Raw genomic sequence first — 27,284 nt, forward strand, 5'->3', positions numbered from 1 at the left:
GCATTTGCTTTTTAAAAATTTCTTCTTTAATTACCTGACCCTACCATCACAGTTTGCCTGGAACTGCCTGAGTTTTCGCACTGAAAGTCCTGAGTCCTGGTAGTCCCAGGCAAATCAGGTGCCATACCTGAGGGCGAGCCCTGAGGATTAGCCCTCCCATGCTTTAGAGTCTGGGAAACGCTGCTTCATGGAGAGGACCCTGAATTAATTAATTACTAAATCACCCTCATTAATATACGTTTCTTCAGTCAACGAAAGGGTTTTTTTTTGTCCATTGGTTTTCAAAGTATGGTCCTGTATTAGTCCGTTTTCATACTGCTGATAAAGACCTACCTGAGACTGGGTAATTTATAAAGAAAAGGAAGTGTAATGGGCTCAACAGTTCCACGTGGCTGGGAAGGCCTCACAACCATGGCAGAAGGCACATCTTAGATGGCGGCAGGCAAGACAGAATGAGAGCCAAGCAAAAGCGGAAACCCCTTATAAAACCATCAGATCTCGTGAGACTATTCACTACTATGAGAACAGTATGGGGGAACCACCCCCATGATTCAGTTGTCTCCCACTGGGTGCCTCCCGCAACATGTGGGAATTACAGGAGCTATAGTTCAAGATGAGATATGGGTGGGGACATAGCCAAACCATATCAGGTCCCCAAACCTGCTCTGTCAGCATCACCTGGGGACTTGTTAGAAATGCACATTCTCAGGCCTCGTCCTAGACTTAAAGAGAAACTCTGGAGATGGGGCCCAGCAATGTTTTACCAAGCTCTCCAGACAATTCTGATGCATGCTCCAGTTTGAGAACCAGTGTTCTAGAGCAGTTAAGGGAGGACTCAGAACAGTCTGTTCATAGGCTGTCAGATCCACACAGACAATGCCCTTTAAAACTAGTTTTGTTAAAATGTCAGATTCTACATAAAGGAGTTAATCACCATATCCAAGAATGTTGCTATAATAGCAGTACTTTGTAGCTTCACTTTTGACAAATTTAAAAGAAAAACAATGCTGGTTGCAGTGGCTCATGCTTGTAATCCTAGCACTTTGGGAGACCGAGGCAGGAGACCAGCCTGGGCAGCATAATGAGACCTACAAAAAAAATATCCAGGCATGGTGACGCACCTGTAGTCCCAGCCACACATGAGGCTGAGGTGGAAGCATCACTTGAGCCCAGGAGGTGGAAGTTGCAGTGAGCCATGGTGGTACCACTGGACTCTACCTTGAGTGACAGAGTGAGATCATGTCTCAAGAAAAAAAGAAAAGCATAATGTATCCTGGATGCATGACTAGTTTTTATTGTCTGTATAGCTCCAGTTTCTATACCAAAATTGTTATTGCTTCATAATGATACTTTGCTATGTAGTTAATCCAGTTCTAACAAAACTTTCGAGGTTTAGTTGTTTGATTTGGGGTTTTTGTGCTTCCCCTTTAACATTTTATTTATTTTTTTAACTGACAAAAATGTGTACACCATGCCTTTTTGAAATATGTGTATATTGCGGAATGGCTAATGGGATTTTTTCTTTTTCACATATAAATGCTTTCTTGAGACTCAAAAGTTGTTAGTGTAGGAATCAGGATGATCTTGGTTCATTTCCTTTTGGAAACCTGCTTGACCTAAATGTGTACCTTACAGTAACATCACGGACTCCTAAAAATCATTACGGTTTTTAAACTTTTCCTATACTGTTTTCAACAACAGTTAAAGAAAATGTAAATAAAGAAGTTGAGCTGACAAATGTCTGTGCTTGGATACCTCTTGAAGTTGTTGACTCTAGAGAGTGGCTTTCTGCTTTTGTCCTGATAGCAGATTTTGACCAACTTGTAATCTAGAAATTTTGATAAAGTAATTTGAGATTTAGATTATTTCCTATGACTTCAATCTTGGAAAAACATGGTAAAAGTATAGACATTTTGTACTTTTTTTCCTCCAGCTTGCATTGGTGACTTGGAGAGACTGTCTGTTCAGGCCACTGAATAAACAGGTACCTACTGGTGTGAGCGTGTGCATGTTCCTTTTAAAATCCCTTCGCAGTTTCGTTGCTTAGCTTTTGTCTCGTCACTCCTTCGGATTATCCCATCTTACATTGTTTAGTGGCTGTGAATGTTTAAGGGATATGTAGTAATATATATCATATTCTATAACCTGTGTAATATTTTTCTACATCCTTTCTAAAGGTAACAAATGCTGTTTTAAAGCTGATTGAAAAGGAAAGGAATGGTGAAACCATCAATACAAGATTGATTAGTGGAGTTGTACAGTCTTACGGTAAATAATTTCCCTTTAGTTTATTCAAAGTTTTCACATCAAATGGCAATTACAACAATGCTCTAACAGATTTCATTTTTAAAATATTTGAATATTATAAAGGATATTGTTAGCATTTACGAAGGTACTTACATTTCTTTTTAAGTCAGTGTGACTTTGTTTTTATCCATCATAAAAGCTGTTTGATCCGTGTGCCTTAAGGAAATTTTGATGAAATAGACATTTTGATTATTTTCTTTTCTGGTCTCATAGTGAATTACTGGATATGTTAGAGTGTGAGCTCAATGATAACCAGAAATCTATATCAGCTTGAAAAATTGAGATTGAGAAACTGATAAAGTAATACAATGTCTTAAAAACTTGGGTAGCATTGTATTTCTTTGCAAATTTAAAATTAGTTATTTTTATTGCTTTTGCAAATACAAAAGTTCTCTAAAGGAACTTCATAATTTTGAAGCATACCTGGCCATGGGTCAGAATTACTTGCTTTTTATACGTCTTGGATTTTTTTCCTTTTTTATTTTATTGAAAGAGTGTACTTTAATACTAGTGAGTAAGAGTTACTTATGTCCTGCCATTTCACATTTACCTTTTAAACATAACTTAAACTGAATGCTACACCTAAGTATATTCTGTGAAATATAACCAAAAAAATAGGGTAATTGAAATATAGCTCATATTCATTTCTAGTGGAATTGGGGCTGAATGAAGATGATGCATTTGCAAAGGGCCCTACGTTAACAGTGTATAAAGAATCCTTTGAATCTCAATTTTTGGCTGACACAGAGAGATTTTATACCAGAGAGAGTACTGAATTCTTGCAGCAGAACCCAGTTACTGAATATATGAAAAAGGTAAGCTTAAATATAGTACTTTAAGTAGACTTAAGTTAAAGTCATTGCTACTCAAGTGAGTTCTTTTTAGCATATACAGCTTTCTTTACAAGTCATTTGTTGGGCATTGTTTTTCTAGAGTGTTTTTATCAGGTGCAAGTGCTTCTAATTCTCCAAGGAGCTTCTATAAATTAATTTGGTAATAGTGACTGAGAGTTCTCCTTGCTGTTCTAAGGATATAACCACAATAGCTACATGAATTTTTTTTAACTGTTTATTGTAGAATGTGGATTTATATAAAATGGGCATCACAGTCATGTCAATGAGAAAATTTTAAGAAACAAATATTTTCAGATTTGCAAACTTTAATTTTTTGCTTCTAAAATATCCCTAAGAATCTATTACATAGCTTTCATGATTATATTAGAGGAAAAGTTCTTCTGAAACTAGGCTTTAAATTCTAATATGAGAGGACGGCTGTCCTCCCGCTTCAGCCTCCAGAAGTAATGGGATTAGAGGCGTGAGCCACCACACTCAGCTAATTGTTTTATTTTTGTAGAGATAGGGTCTCGCTATTTTTGTAGAGATAGGTTGCCCAGGTTGGTCTCAAACTCTTGGGCTTAAGTGATCCTGCCACCTGGGCCTCCCAAAGTGCTGGGATTACAGATGTCAGTAACCATGGCCCGCTGATAATAAAGATCTAGTAGAATTACTCTTTGCTCTCTTTCTTAGAAATATAGATATCCTGGCTGGGCGCAGTGGCTCATGCCTGTAATCCCAGCACTTTGGGAGGCCAAGATGGGTGGATCACCTGAGGTCAGGAGTTTGAGACCAGCCTGACCAACATGGTGAAACCCCGTTTCTACTAAAAATACAAAAAAATTTATCTGGGCGTGGTGGCACGTGCCTGTAATCCCAGCTATTCAGGAGGCTGAAGCAGGAGAATCGCTTGAACCTGGGAGGCGGAGGTTGCAGTGAGCCGAGATTGTGCCACTGCCCTCCAGCCTGGGTGACAGAGTGAGACTCTGTCTCAAAAGAAAAAGCAAAAGAAATATAGATATCCTGGATTTAGACTCTAAGGAATGACCTAGGTCTGGAGTCAGCAAACTTATCTTGTAAAGGGCTAGAAAGGAAATACTTTAGGCTTTGTGAGCTATGTGATCTCTTTTGCAGCTGTTCAACTCTGCCATTGCAGCACAAAGCAGCCAGTGGGATATGTACACAACTGAGTGTGGCCGGGTTCCAATAAAACTTTATTTACAGAAAAAGGCAGGCAGGCAGAACTTGGCCTACAGGCTACAGTTTGCTGACCCTTGACCTAGCTGTACTAGGACAGTGGTCCCCAACCCTTTTGGCATCACAGACGGTGGCTGGGGGAAGAAGGGGGATGGTTTTGGGACGAAACTGTTCCACCTCAGATCAAAGGAGCGTGCAACGTAGATCCCTCACATGTGTAGTTCACAGTAGGGTTCGAGCTCCTATGAGAATCTAATGCCGCCCCTGATCTGACAGGAGGCGGAGCTCAGGTAGTAATGCTCACTCATATGCTGGTCACCTCCTGTTGTGCGGCCCAGTTCCTAACAGGCCACAGACCCATACTGGCCCACAGCCAGCGATTGAGGATCCTTGTACTAGGAGATCTCCAGGAGTCTGGATCTTTCCAAGCCTGACACCTGCTTGCCCTGTATTCCCTGTTCACTTGGAGTATGAATGGACTGCGGAATCTCTTTTCCGTATGCTGAGATAGAAAGTCAATTAAAAGCAACAGCTCTGCTCTAACCTCATAGAGAAAGTCCTATCCGGTTTGTTTGTGGTGACCTGAATGCATTTTCCTATAGGAGATAGTGGTTATAAATGGGCTTAGAAGTTTGAAGTTGAAAGTCCTTGACAAATCTCTGCTATCTCAAAATCTAACAAAAATGGAACTATTCAGGGTATTATACTTGGAATATTAATGGTTCCTTGTGCATAATGGTGGGCTAAATTGACTTTCGTATGCCAATCTGGAACCTAACCAGCTCACCCAGAGTTTCAAACAACTGCCTAACAAATGAACTTTTGAAACAGTCTGTTTTAAATGTTAACATTGCCTGTTATTTCATTGTTTAATATGACAGTGTTGTATTCCTAAACACTTCTCTTATGAAACTCTGCTGTATATGGTGATTCTTTTAAAACTATATATCCCAAAGACCTCTTATCCAGATGCACATCCACGACAGTGGCGCGAGCCTGTTCTTTTTATGGGTTTATTAGAGGATTGTGGTCATCTCCTTTGTCCACACTGATGAAGTAGTAGTGCTCTAGGGCAAGGAAACCAGTGTTCTAGGGCAGAGCTACTGAAGCACTCCCAGAACAGGTAAATCTGTTTTTAAAACCAGGCCTAGGCCGGGCGCGGTGGCTCACGCCTGTAATCCTAGCACTTTGGGAAGCTGAGGCGGGCAGATTGCCTGAGGTCGGGAGTTCGAGACCAGCCTGGCCAGCATGGTGAAACCCTCTCTCTAATAAAAATACAAAAATTAGCCAAGTGTGGTGGCGGACGCCTGTTATCCCAGCTACTTGGGAAGCTGAGGCAGGAGAATCACTTGAACCTGGGAGGCTGAGATTGCAGTGAGCCGAGATCGTGCCATTGCACTCCAGCCTGGGCAACAGAGTGAGACTCTGTCTCAAAAATAAAAATAAAAATAAAACCAGGCCTGACACCAAAGACGGTTGAGGAGCAGGAATTTCCAATGGCCTCGATGTTTTCAATCCAGCATGAGCCCTGCCTTCAAGGAAGCAGTGTGCTTCCTACATCCTGGTTCCCATAGAGGGGATTCATTTCTAGAAGAGTTAAAGGTTTGGCCCAGATCCACTTGGATCACACCAAACACAACTTCCATCATATTCTGAAAGATGATAATGCAGAGAGTCTATAAGCATAAACCTGGAATTTGACCATGTAATTCTGCTCTCATCCTATAGCCTTGCGTCTCAAACTGAGCTATGAGTCTATTTTTAAATCCCCACCCCACCATTTATTAGGGGGATGACCTTAATGCTTCTGTTCCTCAAATTCCTTATCTGTAAAATGTGAATAATAATAATAGGTAATAGTGAGGATTAAGTGAGCTTTAGTATTTACAGATTTTAACATGAGGTATTTCTTTGTGAAAAGGTGCTTAGAATGGTGTGTGGCAAAGAGCAAAGCTAATGTATTTGGTATTACAAATATACATCCCACAAAACCTCCAGTGTATGCCTGGGAGGATGCAAAACCACAGGATAAAGGGTGGCAAATCTTACTCAATAACTTAGGGAGCAATTAGGTTTACATTACAACAAACATTCTATCAGGAAATAGAACAACAAAGAGATAAAACATGACCCTTCAAGAAATACTCTGCAAATTCTAGCCAGTTGAGAGCAGTTCAAATTCCCTGAGTCTGTGTTCACTTTTCTCTATTAGGAGTGTTTTACAGGAAACATCTAAGAATATTTGGCTTGTCTTTCCAAGCATGGCTTTGAAGAGTGAACCATGTTAGTGTTTCTAAAAGATTTGACTGTCTCATGCGATTGAGACTGATCTGAGCTACAGAAACTCTGTGTGACTACTCTAGGTTTCTAATGTCATTTTTTAAAAACTTTAAAAATATACCATACTTCATTAATTTGCTTCTCTTTTTGGTTTTTATTTTCCTTTTGTTTTTACTGAGAACCGATCCTAGTGAATTAATAAAGACCATCTTTAATGGCATACTTTTATTTAGTCATTTGAATTTGACCTTGGTGTTCTAATACAACAGTCTGCCAAGTACAGTGATGATCAGGAGCCTATTTGACTTGGAATCATTAGAGAACCTAAATGGCTGTCCTTTCTGAAACCTGACGACAATGCCTACGACCTTGGTTTCCTTGCCAATATATAAAATAAGCTAGTGTTGAGGCCCCTCGGCCATGAATGTTTCTGTAATCACCTAGGCACCTGTTCACTCTTCCTGCCCCCTCGGCCCCTGCAGGAAGGGTCTGTAGACTAAGAGGTGGAGAGCCGTGCCTCTCAGAGGATGAATCAGGAATGGCATCAAAGCCTAATCTTTCATCTCGGAAGGGGTAAAACTGTGTTTTGCTGCCTGAGATGATTATGTTCTTCCAAGAAAGAGTTATAACTTAAAACAGAAAAAGTGGTGCTGTTTGGTTTGCATGTTCTATATTCCACCAGCTTTAGGTTCTTGAGTTATCAGTCTTAGTGGAACATTAGATATAAAGCAGCATTTATTGTTTTAAAATAGCTTTATAATCAGAAAAACAAAATTACGCATTAACTGTAGACTTTTTGGAAAATACAAATAACATAAACCTACAAGCCTGGGGCACTGTTGCTGATTATATAAACCACATTGGAATCATGGTATAGGTTTTTTGTAACTTGTTCACTAATGATTTGTTATTAGTAGTTGGTGTTTATTTTAGTGGGTAATGATAGTTCATTAACTGAACATATAATAACTACCTCTTATTGGAAATGTATTAACTTCAAGCTTTTTTCTATTTCTTCATTTATGAGTTGTCTTTTCTTCCTTGTGTTTTTATTTGGTTGTACTCACTGCTTTGCTGGAGATCATTATGTATTAAGAATATTGACATTTTGATACATACTGCAGATATTTTCTAAGTTTATTTTTCACATTTAGCTATTTAGAACGTGTAATAAGGTTCTGACTTACGTGGTTTAAACAATTGTCCCATTATTATTAGTTCTTGATAGTACAAGTCCCGCCTAATCATTTTTTCATTTTATTTTTTCTTGGCTCTTGAGTATTGATTCATTACCAGTTGAATTTTTCCAGATTTCTCCGAAATTATACCAAATTTGAAAATCTGGGCAAGGCACGGTAGCTGGACAGCCTATAATCCCAGAACTTTGGGAAGCCGAGGCAGGAGAATTGCTTGAAGCCAGGAGTTTGAGACCAGCCTGAGCAACACAGTGAGACCTTGTCTCTAGAAAAAATTAAAAAGTTAGCCGGGTATGGCGGCATGCACCTGTAGTCCCAGCTACACAGGAGGCTGAGGCAGGAGGATCACTTGAGCCCAGGAGTTTGAGGCTGCAGTGAGCTGTGATTGTGCCACTGCACTTCAGCCTGGGAGACAGAGCCAAGATCCTGTCTCTGAAAAAAATATATTTAAAACAAAAATCATTTTGGAGAGTATTGGCATTTTTATAATGCAAACTATAATTCTCTTTATTCAGATCACCTGAATAATTTATTGAACTTTCTTCCTTGCTTTGATAATTTAGTAGTTTCTCTCTAAATTTTTGAAAAGTCTGATTTCTGATGATGATTTCCATGTAATCACTTCAGGGCTTATATTTGTGTGACTCTTGGCTTCAAGTAGTTTTTAATCTAAAGTACCACATCTTAGTATCTGCACAGAAGATGCATTCATTTCTTAGAGTGGCAGAGACATTACCTCAAAAAGATAAAATACCATTCTCTGAGGGATCAAAATGATGTAAAGACATGTTAACTGTTAATAACGATGATGTTGTTAGGGCACTTAAAAAGGAAGTTTGAAATGGAAATATGTATTACAGAGAAAATGGCAGACATCAGTGGCTGTTTAAATATGGTTGTTGTTTACTGTAAAATCAAAGAACTTTTTCCTTTTTCTTTCTGTTTTTTGAGAAACGGAGTCTTGCTCTGTTGCCCAGGCTGAAATGCAGAGGCACGATCATAGCTTACTATATCCTTTAACTCCTAGGCTCAAGCCATCCTCCTGCCTCAGCCTCCTGAGTAGCTAGGAAGGACTACAGGCGCGTGCCACACCTGGCTAATTTTTTTTTTAGAGACAGGGTCGCACTGTGTTGCCCAGGCTGGTCTCAAAATCCTGGCCTCCAGCAATCCTCCTGCCTCAGCCACCCAAAGTGGCTGAGCCATCATGCCCAGCCCTCCCTTATTTTCTTAATCGCATTTTATTAGAGCTGGCATGTGAATTTAATTTGCCATTTTTCAGTTTCCTTTAATTTACATATTAAAGAATTGTAACAGTTCTTTACCAATGAATCAAAACCATTCACTTGAATTAATTTTCTCCAGGCAGAGGCTCGTCTGCTTGAGGAACAACGAAGAGTTCAGGTTTACCTTCATGAAAGCACACAAGATGAATTAGCAAGGAAATGTGAACAAGTCCTCATTGAAAAACACTTGGAAATTTTCCACACAGAATTTCAGAATTTATTGGATGCTGACAAAAATGAAGGTGAGCCACAAGACTCATAAAATGTAGGTATTTATAATTATCTGCAGTTTTGATACTGCTTTTGATTCTAGACTCTCGAGTCAACGGCATTACTTGCCCATGTCAGTTTTAAAAAGATGCATGTCTTTGTGCATCGTTATGTGCCAATTTCAGACTTCTGCAGAGCATTTTGGTTTGACTTAGGGGGAAGAGTGTATTTAGAATATGACTTGCTCCATACACTTTAGCATTAAATGATGCTTCCCCAAGTTTTTTCTTGACTGTTCTTCCTTTGAAAATTCTCTGAGATGAGGAGACTGTCATCTTATATTTCCCTTAACCACTCCCATGTTTTACTGGGGCATGTTAGGAGCTCAATAAAAGATTGAAGTTTGGATTTTTCTTCTGTGGTCCTCATAAAGTAACCATATGCTATATACATGTCTTAAATCAATTTGGGAGACCTTTTCTCAACTCATTTGTTTTTATAATTGAGATGGAAATCCATATTCTCCTTAAATGTATTCATTATTTTTAAACAAATATTTGAGTGCCTATTATGTGTCAGGCATAAATACTATTTCAATCTTGAGAATTTTAGGAAGCATTAGAGTTGTTTCTGATAAATTTTTTTTTTTTTGCTTAGTCTTATGTTAGTGGTTTCTCATAGTAAGGGGGAAAATAAATTTACAATAGTAAATTTATAGTAAATAGTAACAATTTCATTGTTACTTTTAGCAAAATATACATATACCAAATAGAGAATATTTGGTTATAATTAAATGCTATTGATTATTAAAGTCTAAAAACATAGTTATCTTTTGCAGAGTATTTTTCATCTCAGTATAAATACATAATTAGTAGAATGGATATGCAAAATTTGTTGCAGTGCATAAAAGGGGTTTCTTCCTCTTTCAGATTTGGGACGCATGTATAATCTTGTATCTAGAATCCAGGATGGCCTAGGAGAATTGAAAAAACTGTTGGAGACACACATTCATAATCAGGGTCTTGCAGCCATTGAAAAGTGTGGAGAAGCTGCTTTAAATGTAAGTAAGATTTCATTGAAAATCAGTCAGGCTGATTATTTCCACATGTGAACTGCAAGCATGTGTTATGCGTCTCTACTTCCAAATCTAAATGGTACCATTTTCATTAGAACTCTGAGAACCATGTTTTGTCTTTTTGAAGTAGATAGTTCACAGACATCTTTGTTTAGTAAATACCTCCGTAAGTTTTTCCCTCGCACTTTTTAGGCGTTAATAATGTTTTTTTTTTTTTTTCCTTTTATGCCTTCTCACTGTTAAATTCCTTGCACTCGCTAGGAGAAGCTGCTTCCCTAGAAACAAAAGGCTCCTGGAAGCTGTTACTGTGCCACTCACAGTCCACAGGTTGTGCCTTACAGGAACTTTGATCTGGATAGTAGCCTCTGGCTGAAGACCACAGGGCTGTACTCTGGAGAGGCCCTGCAGTTTATAGCATTTCTCTACACCCCTCCGCTTCCCCAGGGCTACATAGAATATTCCTGCTAGGTCATCTGTAATTCAGGTGATAATTTCACATTGGAAATAATTGCGTTTTTAAGACACGAATGAGTTGCCTTCAGTTTTGCTCCTGTTGTGAACTTCAGTTGTAACTGGGAGAACAATAGAGAAGAAAAGCTCTTTTTTTTTTTTTTTTTTTTTTTTTTGAGAAGGCATCTTGCTCTCTTGCCCAGGCTGGAGTGCAGTTGTGCCATCTCGGCTCACTGCAACCTCCGCTTCCTGGGTTCAAGTGATTCTCCTGCCTCAGCCTCCCAAGTAGCTGGGATTACAGCCGCTCGCCACCATTCCTGGCTAATTTTTGTATTTTTAGTAGAGACAGGGTTTCGCCGTGTTGGCCAGGCTGGTCTCAAACTCCGGACCTCAGGTGATTCGCCCGCCTTGGCCTCCCAAAGTGCTGAGATTACAGGCGTGAGTCGTCACGTGCGGCCGAGAAGAAAAGTTTCTAAAACACATTGGTTCTTACATCTGAATGCAGAAAGCTTCTCTTGTTTTGACTTTATTGTGCTTAATGATTAATTATTTTTGATAGCATTATCAAAAATAGTATTTTTTTAATCCTTATTTTTCTGTTATCTTTTGAAGGCTTCTTTTCCATGTTTAATTTTGGGAGTTGCTGCTGACACTCAGCCGCCTCTATGAATTATTAAAGGGTTGAGTATAAAGCTTTCCTTTAGGTTTTTAAAACAATTTTATGCTCACAAGATGAGAGGGAACTGGCTCAGCTGTGGATTTTATGAAAAAGATCTCTAGGTTTTAGTAAAAACTTAAGTATAGAGTCCTCAGTGTTGGCGCATACAGTGTCTTTACCGTGTGGTGATTACACAGCCTGGCCAGGCTGCCTGCACTCGGATCTCAGCTCCACCATTGACAGCTATCTCACCCTTGGCGAGTTACTTCTGTCTCTCTCATTTTATTTTATTTTTATTTTTTTAAATAGAATGACAATGCCTATCCCATAGGATATTTGTGAATAAACAATACATGTAAAGTGCTTAAATCAGGGCACATAATTGCTCAGCAGTGATGACTGCTGCACGTTCTTATGAGTACACATAATTTTTTTAATTTAAAAACTCATTTCAAAATTACCCTTCAGTTTTTATGACTTTATTTCCAAGCTAAATGTTCCTTTAAAGGGCCTGATTCACACACACACACACACACACACACACACACAACGCTCACCCTCCTGTGATTCAGAAGGGGTCAATTCGGTGAAGACATTTTTTCAGTAATATAAGGTGCCTTCCCAGTTGTTGATTCAGAACTCAATTTACCTATATGGGCAGCAGAGCCAAGTAAATGACTTGACTTTCCTTGAAATGAGTTAAGTGGGAAGTCTGTTATTTCATCAGATAGATTAATGAAGCAGTTTTTGCTTTTTTCATTTAAATTGCTATATACTAGGTATGAGATTGGCCTTAGGGAACTCGTGTTCTATGTGAATATAGTTAGATTTAAAATAAACATGATAGCTGGGTGTAGTGGTGTGTACCTATAGTCCCAGCTACTCAGAAGCCTGAGGCAGGAGGGTCACTTGAGCCCAGGAGTTCAGGACCAGCTAGGGCAATGTAGTGAGACCCTGTCTCCTTTAAAAGGAAGAAAGAAAAAAAAAGCATTATAAATTACTTTTTCAGTTTTATAGGAAAGATGGGACGTTAATTCTAATGTTCATCTTTTCCAAACCAAAGTAAGGTGCTAAATTGGAGAAATAATCAACTGTGATTCTCATGTTCCATTGTTTTCTTTCTTGGATACAATCAGCTGCCTGATATTTTAGGCACTGAATAAATGCTGCCGATTGACTTTGTCAATGAGTCTTGAATCTGACATTTACCTAACTCGATCAGTTAAAGCAAAAGTATACCTTCTATGTAAATCATTTCTCTATTTGAGGAAGCTTCATCCGTCAGCAATGACAGCACAAATAAACTGCCTTTAACAGCAGTTACATTTTACGAGAAATCAAGCTTTTAAACAATGCTTGTGTTACTTAAATCTAAGCCACTGATTAACCTTAATTTAAGAACCAAAACAAGATTTTCTCCCGTGAAGAAGAGTTATAGCTCAGTAAACCCACGTTGCATCTGCCTTCACTCACAAAAGTCAAATATTAGTTTTTTTAGTAAGTTACTGATTCTACTTTATTATTTACATAAGAACTGTTTCTACATTGAACTCATGAAACTCTGAGTTTTTTAATTGTTGTGCTTATGAAGTAAAATGTTCGGGAAAGCAAATTCTTTTCCAATTTTCTGCAAAAGGAGTGTTTCCTAAAATGCAGTTTTATTCTTATTTGTAAACTTGCCGTTGGCTCCTTCTGTTGGAATGCTGTCTGACTGGTGCGTGGGTTCCTCGTGCCCTTCCCTGCTCTGGGCTCACACTTGCCACCTCCATTCGCCATCTCTGGGAAAGCCCACAGAATTGAAGCTCAGGGGGAGCGTGGGTGCCCGGGCCATAGCCTGGCACACAGTAGGTGCTTAATTACTTATTGTAAGAAAGAAACACAGCTGCTAAAAAACAAATACTTTTAAGTAGGTTTTAGTTTTTATCATTTATGTGGTAAATGTAAAAGACACATTGTAACCCAACCATAATTATTTTCAAAAACCCACTGATTATGAAAAATCAGGAGAAAAAAAGGTTAGTAAAAGTTAGAATTATTGTACATGATTTTAAGTGGGATTTAATTACCTTGAGAACACAATTTTTAAAGTTTAAAAATTTTTGCCTAATTAAGTTGAATCATAGTGTATGAGAATCATTTATAATTAGCATATTAAATGCCATAGAAGGCACTACCTAAGTGATTTTTTTTAAGTGCAAAAATGTGTAATATCAGTCCTGTGTCTTTCTCTGGACTAGAACACTATATATGTTACACTGAAGCTGTTCTTGATGAAATAAACTCCTTTGAGAGGCCAAAAAAAGTTTTTTATCTGGCTAATCCTTTTATACCACTAATTTGGTTAGAAAACCAGCTTTACTGCTAATATCTGGCCTAGACTGAAATTCGTAGAGGTTTCCAGTTTATCATGTAAGTCAAATATTTTTTGTGTTCGAAGTTTTAGAACCTACTTATGAATTTTTCTTAAGGCATATCTTTTCCCTAGTTAAAACCAATTTAAAAATTAAAGGCTATTTCTGGAAAACTGGCTCAAGGGGAATTTCCCTCATGGCATCTCCCTCTCGCCACCTAACAGCTGGCAGCCCTCAGTGACGTGAAACTGAAGAGAGAGCCCTCGGAACCTGGGAGTGGGGAGGGGACTGTCCGTCAGGATTCCACTCTGTTGGGAAGCGTTCTCTCCAGCCTTCAGAGAGCCTCGTGATCAAGGGCATTTGTGCTCAACTGATACGTGAGGCGATCAATTAGCCTATTGCACTGGGGCTCCAGGAGGACTTTGGGAACCTTGCACACAAATATTCAAGGATGGGATTTCAAACTGGTTTCGAGCTGAGCAAGGGATAGGAGAAATAGCTTGTTTAATAGGGCAAGTAACCCCATGCATGATTGCTGGCCCAGGAACAGGTTGGGAATGTATCAAAAAATAATCTATATTAAAATATAGAAGGTGATGGCCCCCATTCACTTAGAGAGGCTTGAAGGGGAGCATCTTCAAAGCAGAGACCATTCCTTCACATGGTCATTTTAAAAAGAATTGAATGCCCACTGTGTGTGCCTGGCCCTGTGCTAGGCTCTTTATTTTTCTTATTTGACCAAAGCAACTGCAAACAGTCTCCTGCTTAGAATGGCTCACCTTAATGATTTTTTTGACTTTAAAATGGCATGAAAACAATAGGCATTTATGATACTTTCAATAAACTCATCGTACATTGAAAATATTGTCACACATTCAGGTCCGGGCACAGTGGCTCACACCTGTAATCCCAGAACTTTGGGAGGCCAAGGCAGAGGCAGGCAGATAACCTGAGGCCAAGAGTTCAAGACCAGCCTGGCCAACATGGCGAAACCCCGTCTCTACTAAAAATACAAAAATTAGCCGGGCGTGTTGGCAGGCACCTGTAATCCCAGCTACTCCAGAGGCTGAGGCAGGAGAATCACTTGAACCTGGAAGTCAGAGGTTGCAGTGAGCCAAGATTGCACTGCTGCACTCCAGCCTGGGTGACAGAGAGAGACTCCGTCTCAAAAAAAAAAAAAAAAAAAAAAAAAAAAAAAAACCCGCACATTCAGTTTATGATGGGTTTATTGAAACATTATCCCAAATTGAGGAGTATTTTTAGCTGCATGATGTGGTCGGTGTTTGAACTCAAAGGGCAAACAAATTTTGCAGATCAAACTGAAATCGTTGTTTCATTTCTTCAGCAAGCATTTAGGGCATTCCTGTAGTAGACATGATGTCAAGAATTCTGAATTAGAATGCCTTGCCTTTGTCCTTGTCACATCTCTGTGACCTCATCTGCCTAGTTTAGTGCCTACATTGCAGGTTCATTTGAAACTCACCTCTTCTCCATTCCTTAGCACAGAGGTGGCAGCTGTGTAGCATGAGTCACCCTGCCCTCATGCCTTGTTCATCATAAGCATTAGTAATCTAATAGGGTATAATTTCCTGGAGGGTCTGGACGTAGCCTCAGAATCCTCCTCAAAGCAGTAAGCAGCCTGCCTGTCTCGGTAGCAAGCTGTCTCCTCCTCTGTCTTCTGGGCTGAGTCAGTGGAGCATGGGAATTCCTCCTCCCTTGGCTCTTACTGTTTTCTATGCATTTTCTCTCCAGTCCCAAGGCTACCATCTTAATCTGGGCTTCGTTTATCACTGCACCTCCCAAATGGCCCCACATCTCTCCCATTCCCATTCATCCCTCATGATAATTAGCAGTTTCATCTTTCAGAAATACCACTTAATACATTTATAATTTTACTCTGTGTTCTTTTCATCCTTTGTTTTAAACAAAGCAGAATAAAGCCCTTCCTTGTGATAATATAAATCATAATATTACACTAAATCAAAATCCTCTAATTAGCCCATATTTTCATGAACCCCGTCTTCCAGTGAAACTATTATAATATCATTCCCCTACCCCAAAACTCTGGCTAATGTCTCTACTTATAACATAGTCATCCTTACCTTCTGCTTGTCTTAGTCCTGCTTTTAAGGCCAGCTCAAATCCTCCCTTCTAGAAAGAGCTGACCTTAACTCTTCTATCCTAAGCCCCATTTATAAAACTCTCATTACAAGTGTACATGTGTTTATAACTTCCTGTGCTTCCTGTCACTGCACCATGGGTGGTACAACCCTTGAGAGCGAAGCTCACGCCTCATTATAGTTTTATGCTCTGCGGTTTCGGGCCTAGCCTCTTACCCAGCGAGGATCTGTGGATGATAATGGTGAAGGCCGTCTGCTGCAGGGCTGCCGTCTCGGCTGCACGACTCTTGACCCCGCTGCATGTGTCTTCTCAGCTGGAACTCACCATTGTGTAAATTTGCCTCACTCTGCTTTCTTCTGTCTTCTCTTCTTAGACACAGTCCTTCTTTTTTCTACCTGTGAAATACCTATTTATCTCTCAAAACCCAGCTCAAAAGTTTCTCAGTCACCTTGGAATGGTAGCATCTCCCGCTTGAAATAATGGCACATTGGACTGTTTATGTGACACATGCACTGCTTTATGCTTTAGATGTCCGTGTGAATGTCCCTCTATTGTAGTAGAGATGGCTCTATCCAGTTTTGTGTCCTCAGAGCTTATTACGACACCTTATCCAGAATAGGTTTCTGTATACTTACATCTTAGTTACACTTCCCATTGCTCCGAAAAGGACTTGGGGCTGCTTACACAATACGTGAAATAAAATAGGATAAATTAAATAAATCGGAGAATAGCAAAATAAGGATATGAGACACAAAATAGAGCTTAATATAATTCTCAAAGTGTGTGCAATGCAGTCCGTTACTCTTGTTAGAGGTAGGTCATGATTTGCCTCGAAATCGTTGTAGTCAGTACAGAGAGCTTGCCATTAAAGACAGCCAGCGCCGTGGGGTACGATCGGCTAGTAACTCAGAAGAATGATTTTTCTTGGTGGTCAGAGCTGAGGATACTTTCTCCAGTGGCTCATCCTAAAAAGCATGGTAGTGCCGTGGACAGCATCATCAGCAGTACACTCACAAGGAAATAGGATGTCAAGTCCTTGGGTAGTTTGATAGTTTTCCATGACACCAGCTTATAGCACAATGCCAAAATAAAGTTCAGGAGAAGGGTCAAATAATGCAGACTTGTAAGTTCTTGTTAATTAATGCTTGACTATACAACTGATTCCATTTTGAATGTTTAACACACAGTTGCTCAGCAGTCTGGATGTTACTGTATTCCCCCACAAAGACAGTTCTGTAAATGAACATAAATCAGGCTATAAGAGAATATCTCCTTACACTTGCTCTTCAGGGCAGAAGTAGCAACAAAAAAGCACAAGTCCTCTTTGAAACCATATCTTGATTTAGTGTCCTCAGCCTAACAGGTATTGCAGTGTGGCCCAACAGAGATGGGTCTGTGAGATACTTCAACACCCGGCAGGGCTGCTGGGTCTAACATTGGAGTGTTGGGAGTGTTGGGCTGCAGACACTGACTGGGGAGAAATGTTGTGAACTTTATTTGCAGTTCTGAGAGAAATGCTGTGTTGAAACAGGAGAAGTTTTCAGAAGCTGCTCTCAGTAGCTGGCTCCAGGATTGGGGTGATGGTATAATACTTAAAAAAGGCAGCACATCAGATAGAGAATTTGATAGGCAGAAATTAGGTAGCTCCGGCAAGTTATTTTTCAATGGAAGACTAAGGGGTAGATCCTAGTACATTAGCAGAAAAAGTTCTGTGATTTAGATTGGGAAGTTGAGTTAGAAATAATTATAAAAGCCCAGTCATGTGTGAACTTAGACCAGTGAACAGACGAATGTACTACCAGCTACTTCTGGTAGATTTGAGTTTGGGTTTAGTTTAGACATCCAAGATCCCCTTTCTCTTCTGTAGTGAAGTGCGTGATTAAATAACTGAGTCTTGATGCAAACATTCTCTGGATGGTAAGAAAAGAACACTGTCCAGTCATTGATAAAATTAGCTACAGAACCTTACATTTGGAGTGTAACCCGGCTTGGTTTGTTCAAAGGAGATAGGATACACATGGATAAAATCAGCTTACACACACAGGAAGAGGGTCAGATGAGAAACTCATAGACTCTTAGAGCCATAGCTATTCCTTAAAGCTGGCTAATGGGTTTATGGGGGTTGATTTTACTATTCTTTTCTCATTTTGAACATATTGAAAATTTTCTATATTAAAACATTTTTTTAAGAAACAAATGTGCAGGTTTTGATTAAGTGGATGTTGGAAAGGAGAAAGAGTGTCTTTAGGACAAAAGGAAGCATGGTTTTGTACAGTAAGTCAGACATTTAATTACACAAAAAGCTGATATATGCTGATAATATACATTGATTCAGATAGCACGTAGCTAAATTTGTGAATTACAGGTACATAACTTCAGAGAAACAAGGATGGTTTGGATTTATTTTGTCTTGCCATGAGACGAAGAGAATAATCATTTTCCCTAAACGAAAATGTACACAGTTGTCATTTTGGAGTCTAACATAACCAGGCTTTTTTTTTTTTTTTTTTGAGATGGAGTCGCACTCTTTCACCCAGGCTGGAGTGCAGTGGCATGATCTCGGCTCACTGCAACCTCCGCCTCCCAGATTCAAGCGATTCTCCTGCCTCAGCCTCCTGAGTAGCTAGGATTATAGGCAGGTGCCACCACACCTGGCTAATTTTTATATTTTTAGTAGAGATGGGGTTTCACTATGTTGGCCAGGCAGGTCTCAAACTCCTGACTTCAGGTGATCCACCCTCCTCGGCCTCCCAAAGTGCTGGGATTACAGGTGTGATCCACCACGTCCGGCCCAGGCTGTCATTTTTATATCCAACCTACGCCCTTCTTTCTCTTAATTGTAGGGAAGACTTTAATCATTTCACAAGCAAATCCACTATGGATGCACGTCCCTACCCAAATTTGACTTTATACCCACATCAACTAAATTGTAGTTTAAATAAGTACTGAAGTAACCCTTGATTGGCTCAAGGCCAATTAGAGACCCTGCCCATGAACTTCTCTTTCCTGTCCATCCTCACTGAGTCAGGCAGCCCTATACTCATCTTCCTATACACTACTTCTATTTCTGAACTAACTTAATTATTCCTTTCTGAAACATTCTACCTGGGGAATCTTTTCATTCTCTTCAGAGAAGTCAGTCTTTCCTGGCAAGTCTTAGTTCTGCTTTCAAAGTTTAACATTTTCGTCTGTAAACACTCAGCCCCTAAATCTAGTCCACCTACAGCCTCCACATTTACAGAGTACATTCTGAAAGGCTGAAAACAAGGACTTCAGCCTCACCTTGAACTAAAGGAAATGTAGGTGTCAGCCAGGACTAGGGGAACAACCAGGGGGCGTAACAAAGGCCAGAATCAAAATGAAACCCACACAGTTATGGCGCTGGGATCAGGAATGTGTAGATAGTAGATCAGAATCCAAAGGTGACAATGAGATTAAAGATTTAAAAATTGTGGTCTGAGGTGCAGAGCCATGATTCCAAGATAGATATTGATGATTGAAGCAAAAAGTAGCAGCAGATAGGCCGGTTAAAATAACGAGAAAAGGTTGGACATGGTGGCTCACACCTGTAATCCCAGCACTTTGGGAGGTTGAGGCAGGTGGATTTGAAAAGAAAGTATATTCTGCTGTTGTTGGATGAAGTAGTCCATAGATGTCAACCAGTGGTTTATTATTAGTCATGTGAGTCCTGAGGAACCCAGAGGAACTCCCTCTTCAAACAAATGTTTTAGCTGAGTCTGCACGTGTTGGAGAGTTCTCCACATTAACTCTCATGTAGTCATACGATGCGTAGTAAAGGGAAGACTTAAAATGTGCTCATTCCAATCCTACGTGTATATGACTGAAATCCAGGGGCAACTGCAGCAACATTTTTGAATTTAGACCAATAGAGGCTTTGGGGGAGGAGCATTTTCTTGCTGGCATTGTTTAACATTGCCAGGGCATCGCCATGAAAATAATGAAGGTCAGGCACGGTGGGTGACGCCTGTAATCCCAGCATTTTGGGAGGCTGAGTCGGGTGGATCACCTGAGTTCAGGAGTTTGAGACCAGTCTGGCCAACATGGTGAAATCCCATCTCTACTAAAGATAAAATTAGCTGGGTGTCATGGCATGCACCTCTAATCTCAGCTACTTGGGAGGCTGAGGCAGAAGAGTCACTTGAACCAGGGAGGCAGAGGTTGCAGTGAGCCGAGATCATGCCACTGCACTCCTGCACTCCTGCCAGGGAGACAGAAGAAGACCCTGTGTCAAAAAAAAAAAGAAGAAGAAGAAGAAGAAGAAGAATGAGGAAAGAGAGCACTTACTGAATTGTTAGTGTTTTTGTCTCAGTATTTTAAACTTTAAACCACGCTCCATCTGAAGAACTGTTGGTTTCTGCTTATTGAAAGAGGTGAGATGATACAGTAGAAAAGGCCTATTAAGAAAATGCAAGATTATTTCTAAATGATTTTTGAGATCTAACACTTATGTCCCCCTTTTTTTGCCTATTAATATCAAAATTAATGTTTTCCCCTGAGCACGCACAGACTGGCAGTGGTGGGAACCTCAGAACCATGCTGGGTGGTGGGGATACCATTGAGCACCTTCCCAGATAATGGTCCAAGTGCATGGTCTGCACACATACTCTCTATGGTTTTTTTTCTGAAGCCTTTGCTTCTCTATGTTTTGCGTGGAGATAATGTTACTTGAAGACCAAGTGCTGATGCTAATGGGAAGAATGACACTGCCCCCAAACAACTGCACGATATGTTTTTGTTACTTAGTGGGGCCTCATTTCTCTCCCCTTTTTAAGGAAAAATTATCTAGAGGTAAGACTGTGGACAGTGTCAAGCCAGGTCCTGGTGTCCTGAGGTTGATCTGTTCTTGTTGACTGCCTGTCCTCAGGGAACTCTCCTAAAGCTCTTGTAATTGATCTGCTCTCTTTAGCCCCTGGCTGGATGAAAGATGTGGAGGCTGAATGTACCCTCAGACGTAGTGTAGGCAAGAGCAGCTTTCCACAGACTGTCAGATCTGTCCCCTCAGCCCGGAGAGCACCAGTTTATGTAGATGAAATGGTGAAGGATGCTCCCCTCGAGGCTGTAGCACCCCATTATTCCTCTTTAGCAATATTCTTGAATGGTGCTGGGTTACTAGGAAGTGTTCGAGTGTTAAAGTATCACTTAGCACCACAACTGATCCCCAGAAATTGTGTGTAAATATATACCAGCTCTCCATGAGATGATGCCCTCACACCTCTTTGTATGCCATATTCGGTTTACGTTTTTAAGAAAGAGTAAGATAAAAAGTTATGTGAGACTCTTAACGTGTATTTTCTCTTCATGAAATTGGCCTTTAGAATTATCCTTTTAGTGGAAATGTATGGAATAAAAGGTCATAATTCAGTTATGATTATCATTATGTTCCTGGTTTAGCCATTTAGGAGATTATTTGATGAATGCCACTTCACTAGGTACTTAGAAGTACGGCAGTGGTAGCAGGCAGACATGGTCCCAGTGGGCAACACCGAGATGTACCCAGCAAGGAATTGGCAGGTGTGATAAGTGTTGGGATGGGGTTTGGGTAGTCTTAACAGGGCAGCCTCGGCCTATCTTGGAAATTCAGAGAAAGCATCACTGAAAAAAGTGTTTGAGATGGAGAAAAGAGTTAGAGCTAGCTAAGCAAAGGGGGATCCCAGACACAACAAAGCCCCTCAGTGGGTGTACACACAGCCCATTCTAAGAACGAAGAAGGCAGCATGGGCTGGCCAGACCAGGGAAAACCTTGAAAGCTGTGTTGATGATATTGGCTTAATCCTAAGGGTGCAAGAGGAAACCAACGGAGAGTGATACAGTCATGGAATCGACGAGATATATGTGCTTGCTGCCATGTAGAAAGTGGGTGAAAAGGAAGAAGAGTTGTTACAAGTTGTGATGGTTAATATTGAGTGTCAACTTGATTGGATTGAAGGATGCAAAGTATTGATCCTGGGTTTGTCTGTGAGGGTGTTGCCAAAGGAGATTAGCATTTGAGTCAGTGGGCTGGGAAAGGCAGACCCACCCTCAATCTGGTGGGCACCATCTAATCAGCTGCCAGCGAATATAAGGCAGGCAGAAAAACGTGAAAAGGCGAGACTAGCCTGGCCTCCCAGCCTACATCTTTCTCCTATGCTGGATGCTTCCTGCCCTCGAACATCAGACTCCAGGTTCTTCAGTTTTGGGACTTAGACTGGCTCTCCTTGCTCCTCGAGCTTGCAGATAGCCTATTGTAGGACCTTGTGATTGTGTAAGTTAATACTTAATAAACTCCCGTATATATATATCTCCTGTTAGTTCTGTCCTTCTAGGGAACCTTGACTAACAACACAAGTATACCAGTTAGGTTAGTTAGGTTTGTTGTCGTGGTTCAGATAGTGATAGTGGCCCACTGGAGACTGGGCTGGTCGTGCGGGGAATGGAGAGAATGATGCAGAGACACTGGCTTTGTAACGGACAGGTTTTGTGTTTCGACATTTGTTAAAACTGGATGATGAGTACATGGGGTAAGTTTTACTACTCTTTCTAATTGTGAATATATTTGAATTTTTTCCACAATAAAACGTTGAAAAGAAATGGACGGGTTGTATGGATTGAGTGGATTCACAGGATTCATGAGTTGGAAAGCAGGAACTGAGTCCTGGGTGCCTGGCTCGAGCCGCTGGGTGAGTGGTGGCACTTGCCGAGAAGAGCTCCAGAGAACACAGGACTGGGGAGCAGATCAGGCCATTCGTGACATAGGCTTTGGAAATCCCATGATAGCCCAGGGCAGGCCACACGGGCTCACCTGGGGGAAGTTTGGTGTGGATGTGAATGTGTCCGTCCTCGGTATAACAACAACTGAAATCATGTAGGAGTTGAATGAGCCCTTAGGGACAGGCCCTGGGAGATGTCCTCCTGTTTCTCACATGTGAAAAGCTCTCGTGAATACACGGAGGGTCCTGAATCAAACCCATTACTACTTTATTTTTTTAAGCCTCAAACCTTTGTTCTTTGTTTTCTTGAAAAACATCCATTTGATCCAGCTGATCTCTCTCCTCTCTGTTTTATAACCTGTCTTCCTCGTTTACCTCCTGAATGCTAAATCTACTCCCCTTTTGAACATCTTTTCTCTATTTGCTGACTAGGTTCCTTAAAATTCTCTCCCGTATATTATTCTAGTGTGTTGTCTGCCTCTTGACCAGTTCCTAAAAAATGGCTTTTCTCTGAACCTCAAATGCTAAATTCACATTTTCAAGGCCAGATTTTTTTTTTTTTTTTTTTTTTTGACAGAGTCTCGCACCGTCACCTGGGCTGGAGTGCAGTGGCGCCATCTCGGCTCACTGCATCCTGCATCTCCCGGTTCAAGCGATTCTCCTGCCTCAGCCTCCCGAGTAGCTGGGATTATAGGCGCCTGCCACCACCCTCAGCTGATTTTTTTGTATTTTTAGTAGAGATGGGGTTTCACCGTGTTGGCCAGGCTGGTCTAGAACTCCTGGCGTCATGATCTGCCCGCCTCGGCCTCCCAAAGCTCTGGGATTACAGGCGTGAGCCACCGCGCCCGGCCAAGGCCAGTGTTGTGACACTTTTCCTCTAGTAGGTTCCATGCGAGTCCTCCCGTCTCACCAGCCAGACTGCTGTAGTCGAAAGAATTTTGGAATTGGAGTCTGAAGACTTCTTTACTCCTGGAGATTTGGCTTTCCATGTGAGAAGTCGTTCCTGGCATTCCTTGGGAAATTGGTATTTTTCCAAATTACAAATCTGAGGGAAAATGGCACATTTTGAGAAAATACGGAAAAGTATTATAATTCGGAAACATTATAGTCAACATAGAGACATCACTGGTTCAGAGGAGTCCACCAATGACAAGTCGCAAGCAAGAGCGTGAGTAAGTCGAGGCTGGCGTTTTCGGGAATGAGGGTGAAGGCGTGTGGCAGGGAAGCCGTGCAGGCCGAGTGGTCAGGCTGCCAGGTGGGCAAGGCCTTGTAAGTGTGGATCTGTAGCCCCTCTGCTGCTAAGGGTGAAGTCATTCTTGCAAATAAAATAAGTATCAATATTTATATACATAACATACTATATATAAACCCTGTGAGGGGTCTTCCAAAAAAATAGCAAGTTTTGGAAGCAAATTGAGTCCTTCAATTGGCAGTTGTGACACGCAGTTCTTTGTAGGGCCGTTAACTTGTTAAGAGATCCTGCATGTTACCGTATTCGAAAACTACCCAGTAACGTTTCTAGCATTTTCCAGTGTTTGAATCCTCGCTGTAGGCTGGAGCACTTTGTAAATACTGTAACAGAAGGAAGGCAGAGAGAAGAATATGTGAATGTTCTGGAATAATTTGACACGAAATCTGAAAGTGATCTAAAATCTGAATTGGCAGAAGCAATATCTATTTCAGTGACAAAACCACAATTAGGTCAAGCAGAAAATATTTTCATTGTTTAAAAGAAGCAAGCTTATATGAAGTAAGATATGGCCCAACTTGGAGCTGCTTTTGGTTCACTCTGAAGATTAAGACCATCCAGGCAAAGTGGAAGAAGTTTCCCTACGTCTGGGATAGCCATGAAACAAAGAGCAAGGCTATCTGGTAGTGCAGTTCACGCTCTGTGTGTTTTAACATTTTTAAAATGGTAATTTTAAAATATTAAATATCTGCAATACTGCCTTTCAATATTAAGTGATTTTTATTTGGCAATTATTTTGCATTAAGTTCCCTTTTAATGTTTTCTCTTATCAAATGTTTATGTCAGGTGGAGACCATATTTATATCTTATTGAACTTAGCACAATATATTCATAATAATAATAAACCTTGCATTTATTATATAGAGCTTTTTTTAACAGGAAACTTCTGACACTCTTAAGTGTAACCCTGTTGCAGAAAAATCATTCATCCTTACTCATTGTTATTTAAAAACAAGTAAATCAAATGTTATAAAAAATGCAGAATAGGTAGAATTGGGAATGCTGATTTCTGGCACCTGAGCCCTGCAGATTAATGTATCGTGATGTGGAAACATGGGCGTGCCGCGGCGCCTGGATCTGTGCTTGGCTGGGGGTGACCCGGGGCTCCCTCCCACCAACCTTCCCAGCCGGGCTCCCTCGCAGCCCGGAGCCAAGCCTGTGCCTGGCGCCATTTCCTGGCAGTGTGCTTAGCTGTGACACTTTCTACATCTGTAGAATGGGGATGAAAACAGCACCTGCTTCCCAGTGTGGGCTTTTGCGGTCTCATGAAGGGTGGTGGCGGCGTGCACTGCATGCCTAGCAGCAGCGCTGTTTTTCTCATGAGCACTTAGCTCCGTCTCCTTTGCCTTCCATTGTCGCCGCCTTCCTTTGGCCACAGGAGCCTCTGCGGCCAGCCTTCCCGTTGCATTTCCATGTTGTTCCTTGTTCCGGGGAGGCCCCTTTGCTGCCCTGCGCCGCGCTCTGCCCCTCTTCCCGTCCTGCGATGAGGCCCTGGCCCCCGGCAGCGCCACGCGGATCCGCGCCTCTGGTTTGCAGTGGGTGGGGGCCGCAGTCAGACTCCCGCCCTGAGCGCCGCTTTCCCTCGCGTTGCCTGCCCAGCCGGGCTGATGACCGACCTCGGCGGCTAAACGCCTTCTCCAGCTGAAACAGAGTCCAGAGTTCCACTGTTTAACAAGGAGGAATTGGCAAAGCAGAACTGTCACTTGGAAAATGCTGTTTTCATGATCTCTTTGAGTTTTCACTGTTTTTAATGCAAGCTCGGAATCAATATTTAGTTTTGAGTGTGGAGAATAGATTGTTTTTTCTTTTATGTATATAAACAAAATGTCCTATGTGTTTCAACGATGGTACCAAAAGTATTTCTTGCTCTTTTCTCTTAACTTTGAAAAGGTATCTATAGCTTTTAGAATATTTTGTATGCTAGTACATGCATTGTATACCTTAATACACAATTTAATCCCCAATAACCAACTTTTGTTTCTATTTCTGCCCCCATTTAAGGACCCCAAAATGTATGTACAGACAGTGCTTGATGTTCATAAAAAATACAATGCCCTGGTAATGTCTGCATTCAACAATGACGCTGGCTTTGTGGCTGCTCTTGATAAGGTAGGTGTGTGAGGGTTGTGACTTGCCTGTAGTGTATATGGATGGGGCGTTTGTCTCTAACTATATTCCGTGTAACGCAGGCTTGTGGTCGCTTCATAAACAACAACGCGGTTACCAAGATGGCCCAATCATCCAGTAAATCGCCTGAGTTGCTGGCTCGATACTGTGACTCCTTGTTGAAGAAAAGGTATTAAATGACCCTATGTTTTCTTAGTATGCCTGTTTAAAATCTCAGCTTTTATATGAGGAATTAAAACCTACATTACATTTTACATACATTAAATTGGAATTTTTGTACGTTATGAGAAAATGCTTAAACATAATCGTCTTTCCCGTTGAAAATCTGCATTCCCTCCCACTGGCTGTTTTTCAAACAGAAATGTCTCAATGCATTGTGGGACTTTGGTTATTCTCCATCCAAGCACTAACCAGGCCCCACCCTGTTCGCTTCTGAGATCAGACAAGATTGGGCACGTCCAGTTCAGAGTGGTATGGCCGTAGATTACCTTTGTTATTCTGTGTAGTTTTAAATTTATTTTTGTTAGATGAGTTTTTGTTGCTGTTTCATATTCTTTACTTTTGAATCTTATTTCTCAATTGATATGTTTTCTAATCAATTTATGTGTATTAAGATCTGGAAGCAATATAATATATAGCTTTCTCCTCTGCGTGTGTTTTTTGAAGTTCTCATTGAATTTTTTGTTTGTGTGTTCTGGTTTTTCTCAGCTTCTCTTTCACTTTAAGTTTCCTTCAGTTTAGAAATGCTCTATTTCAGATATCACAACAATAAGTTTTAAAGATTTTAATGAAGGAAGCTAATCTCCTTCTGGCTTTCTGTTGCAATAGTTTTCCACACGCCAAAATTATACTGGTTTTGATATTAATAAATTATATTTTAAACAGCTCTTGAAGGCTAGCATAACCCCGATACAAAAAAGACCGAGAAATACCCACATACCAGAATGAAAAGACTACAAACAAGGGTCACTTGAGAATAGAGTTGTAGAAATCTTAAGTAAAATATTAACAAGCCAGATTTCCCAGTGAACTAAATAATTCTTCACAACATAGTATAGCTTTCTAGGAACGTAAGGATAACCCAGCAGTACCAAGTCTGATGTAATTTACTACATGAACAGAGAACCATGTACCAACTATGTGACCTTTTTGGTAAATGATGGGAAAACATTTGATGAAGGTCAATAGCTTTCTCTTAACGCAGTTTACCCAAGGCCAGTGAGAAACTCTGAGTGTTTGA

General features: G+C 40.7%; 1 protein-coding gene across 12 annotated transcripts in view; it reads left to right on the forward strand.

Annotated features, from left to right (window-relative positions):
* CUL1 (cullin 1) overlaps positions 1-27,284 on the forward strand; it is a 102,700-nt gene that overhangs the window by 59,501 nt on the left and 15,915 nt on the right. For 7 of the 12 annotated variants that reach the window (XR_010158317.1, NM_001246604.1, XM_016945399.3 and 4 more), the window contains 7 exon segments: positions 1,934-1,984; positions 2,178-2,268; positions 2,959-3,122; positions 9,176-9,338; positions 10,236-10,366; positions 25,919-26,026; positions 26,107-26,213. Coding sequence is in view for 11 of the 12 variants with exons in the window: in NM_001246604.1 (NP_001233533.1) it covers positions 1,934-1,984; positions 2,178-2,268; positions 2,959-3,122; positions 9,176-9,338; positions 10,236-10,366; positions 25,919-26,026; positions 26,107-26,213 (815 nt within the window). In the remaining variant the exon portion in view is untranslated. 12 annotated transcript variants of the gene reach the window in all.

The sequence above is a fragment of the Pan troglodytes genome, chromosome 6 (genome assembly GCF_028858775.2).
Source record: "Pan troglodytes isolate AG18354 chromosome 6, NHGRI_mPanTro3-v2.0_pri, whole genome shotgun sequence".
Lineage (NCBI taxonomy): Eukaryota > Metazoa > Chordata > Mammalia > Primates > Hominidae > Pan > Pan troglodytes.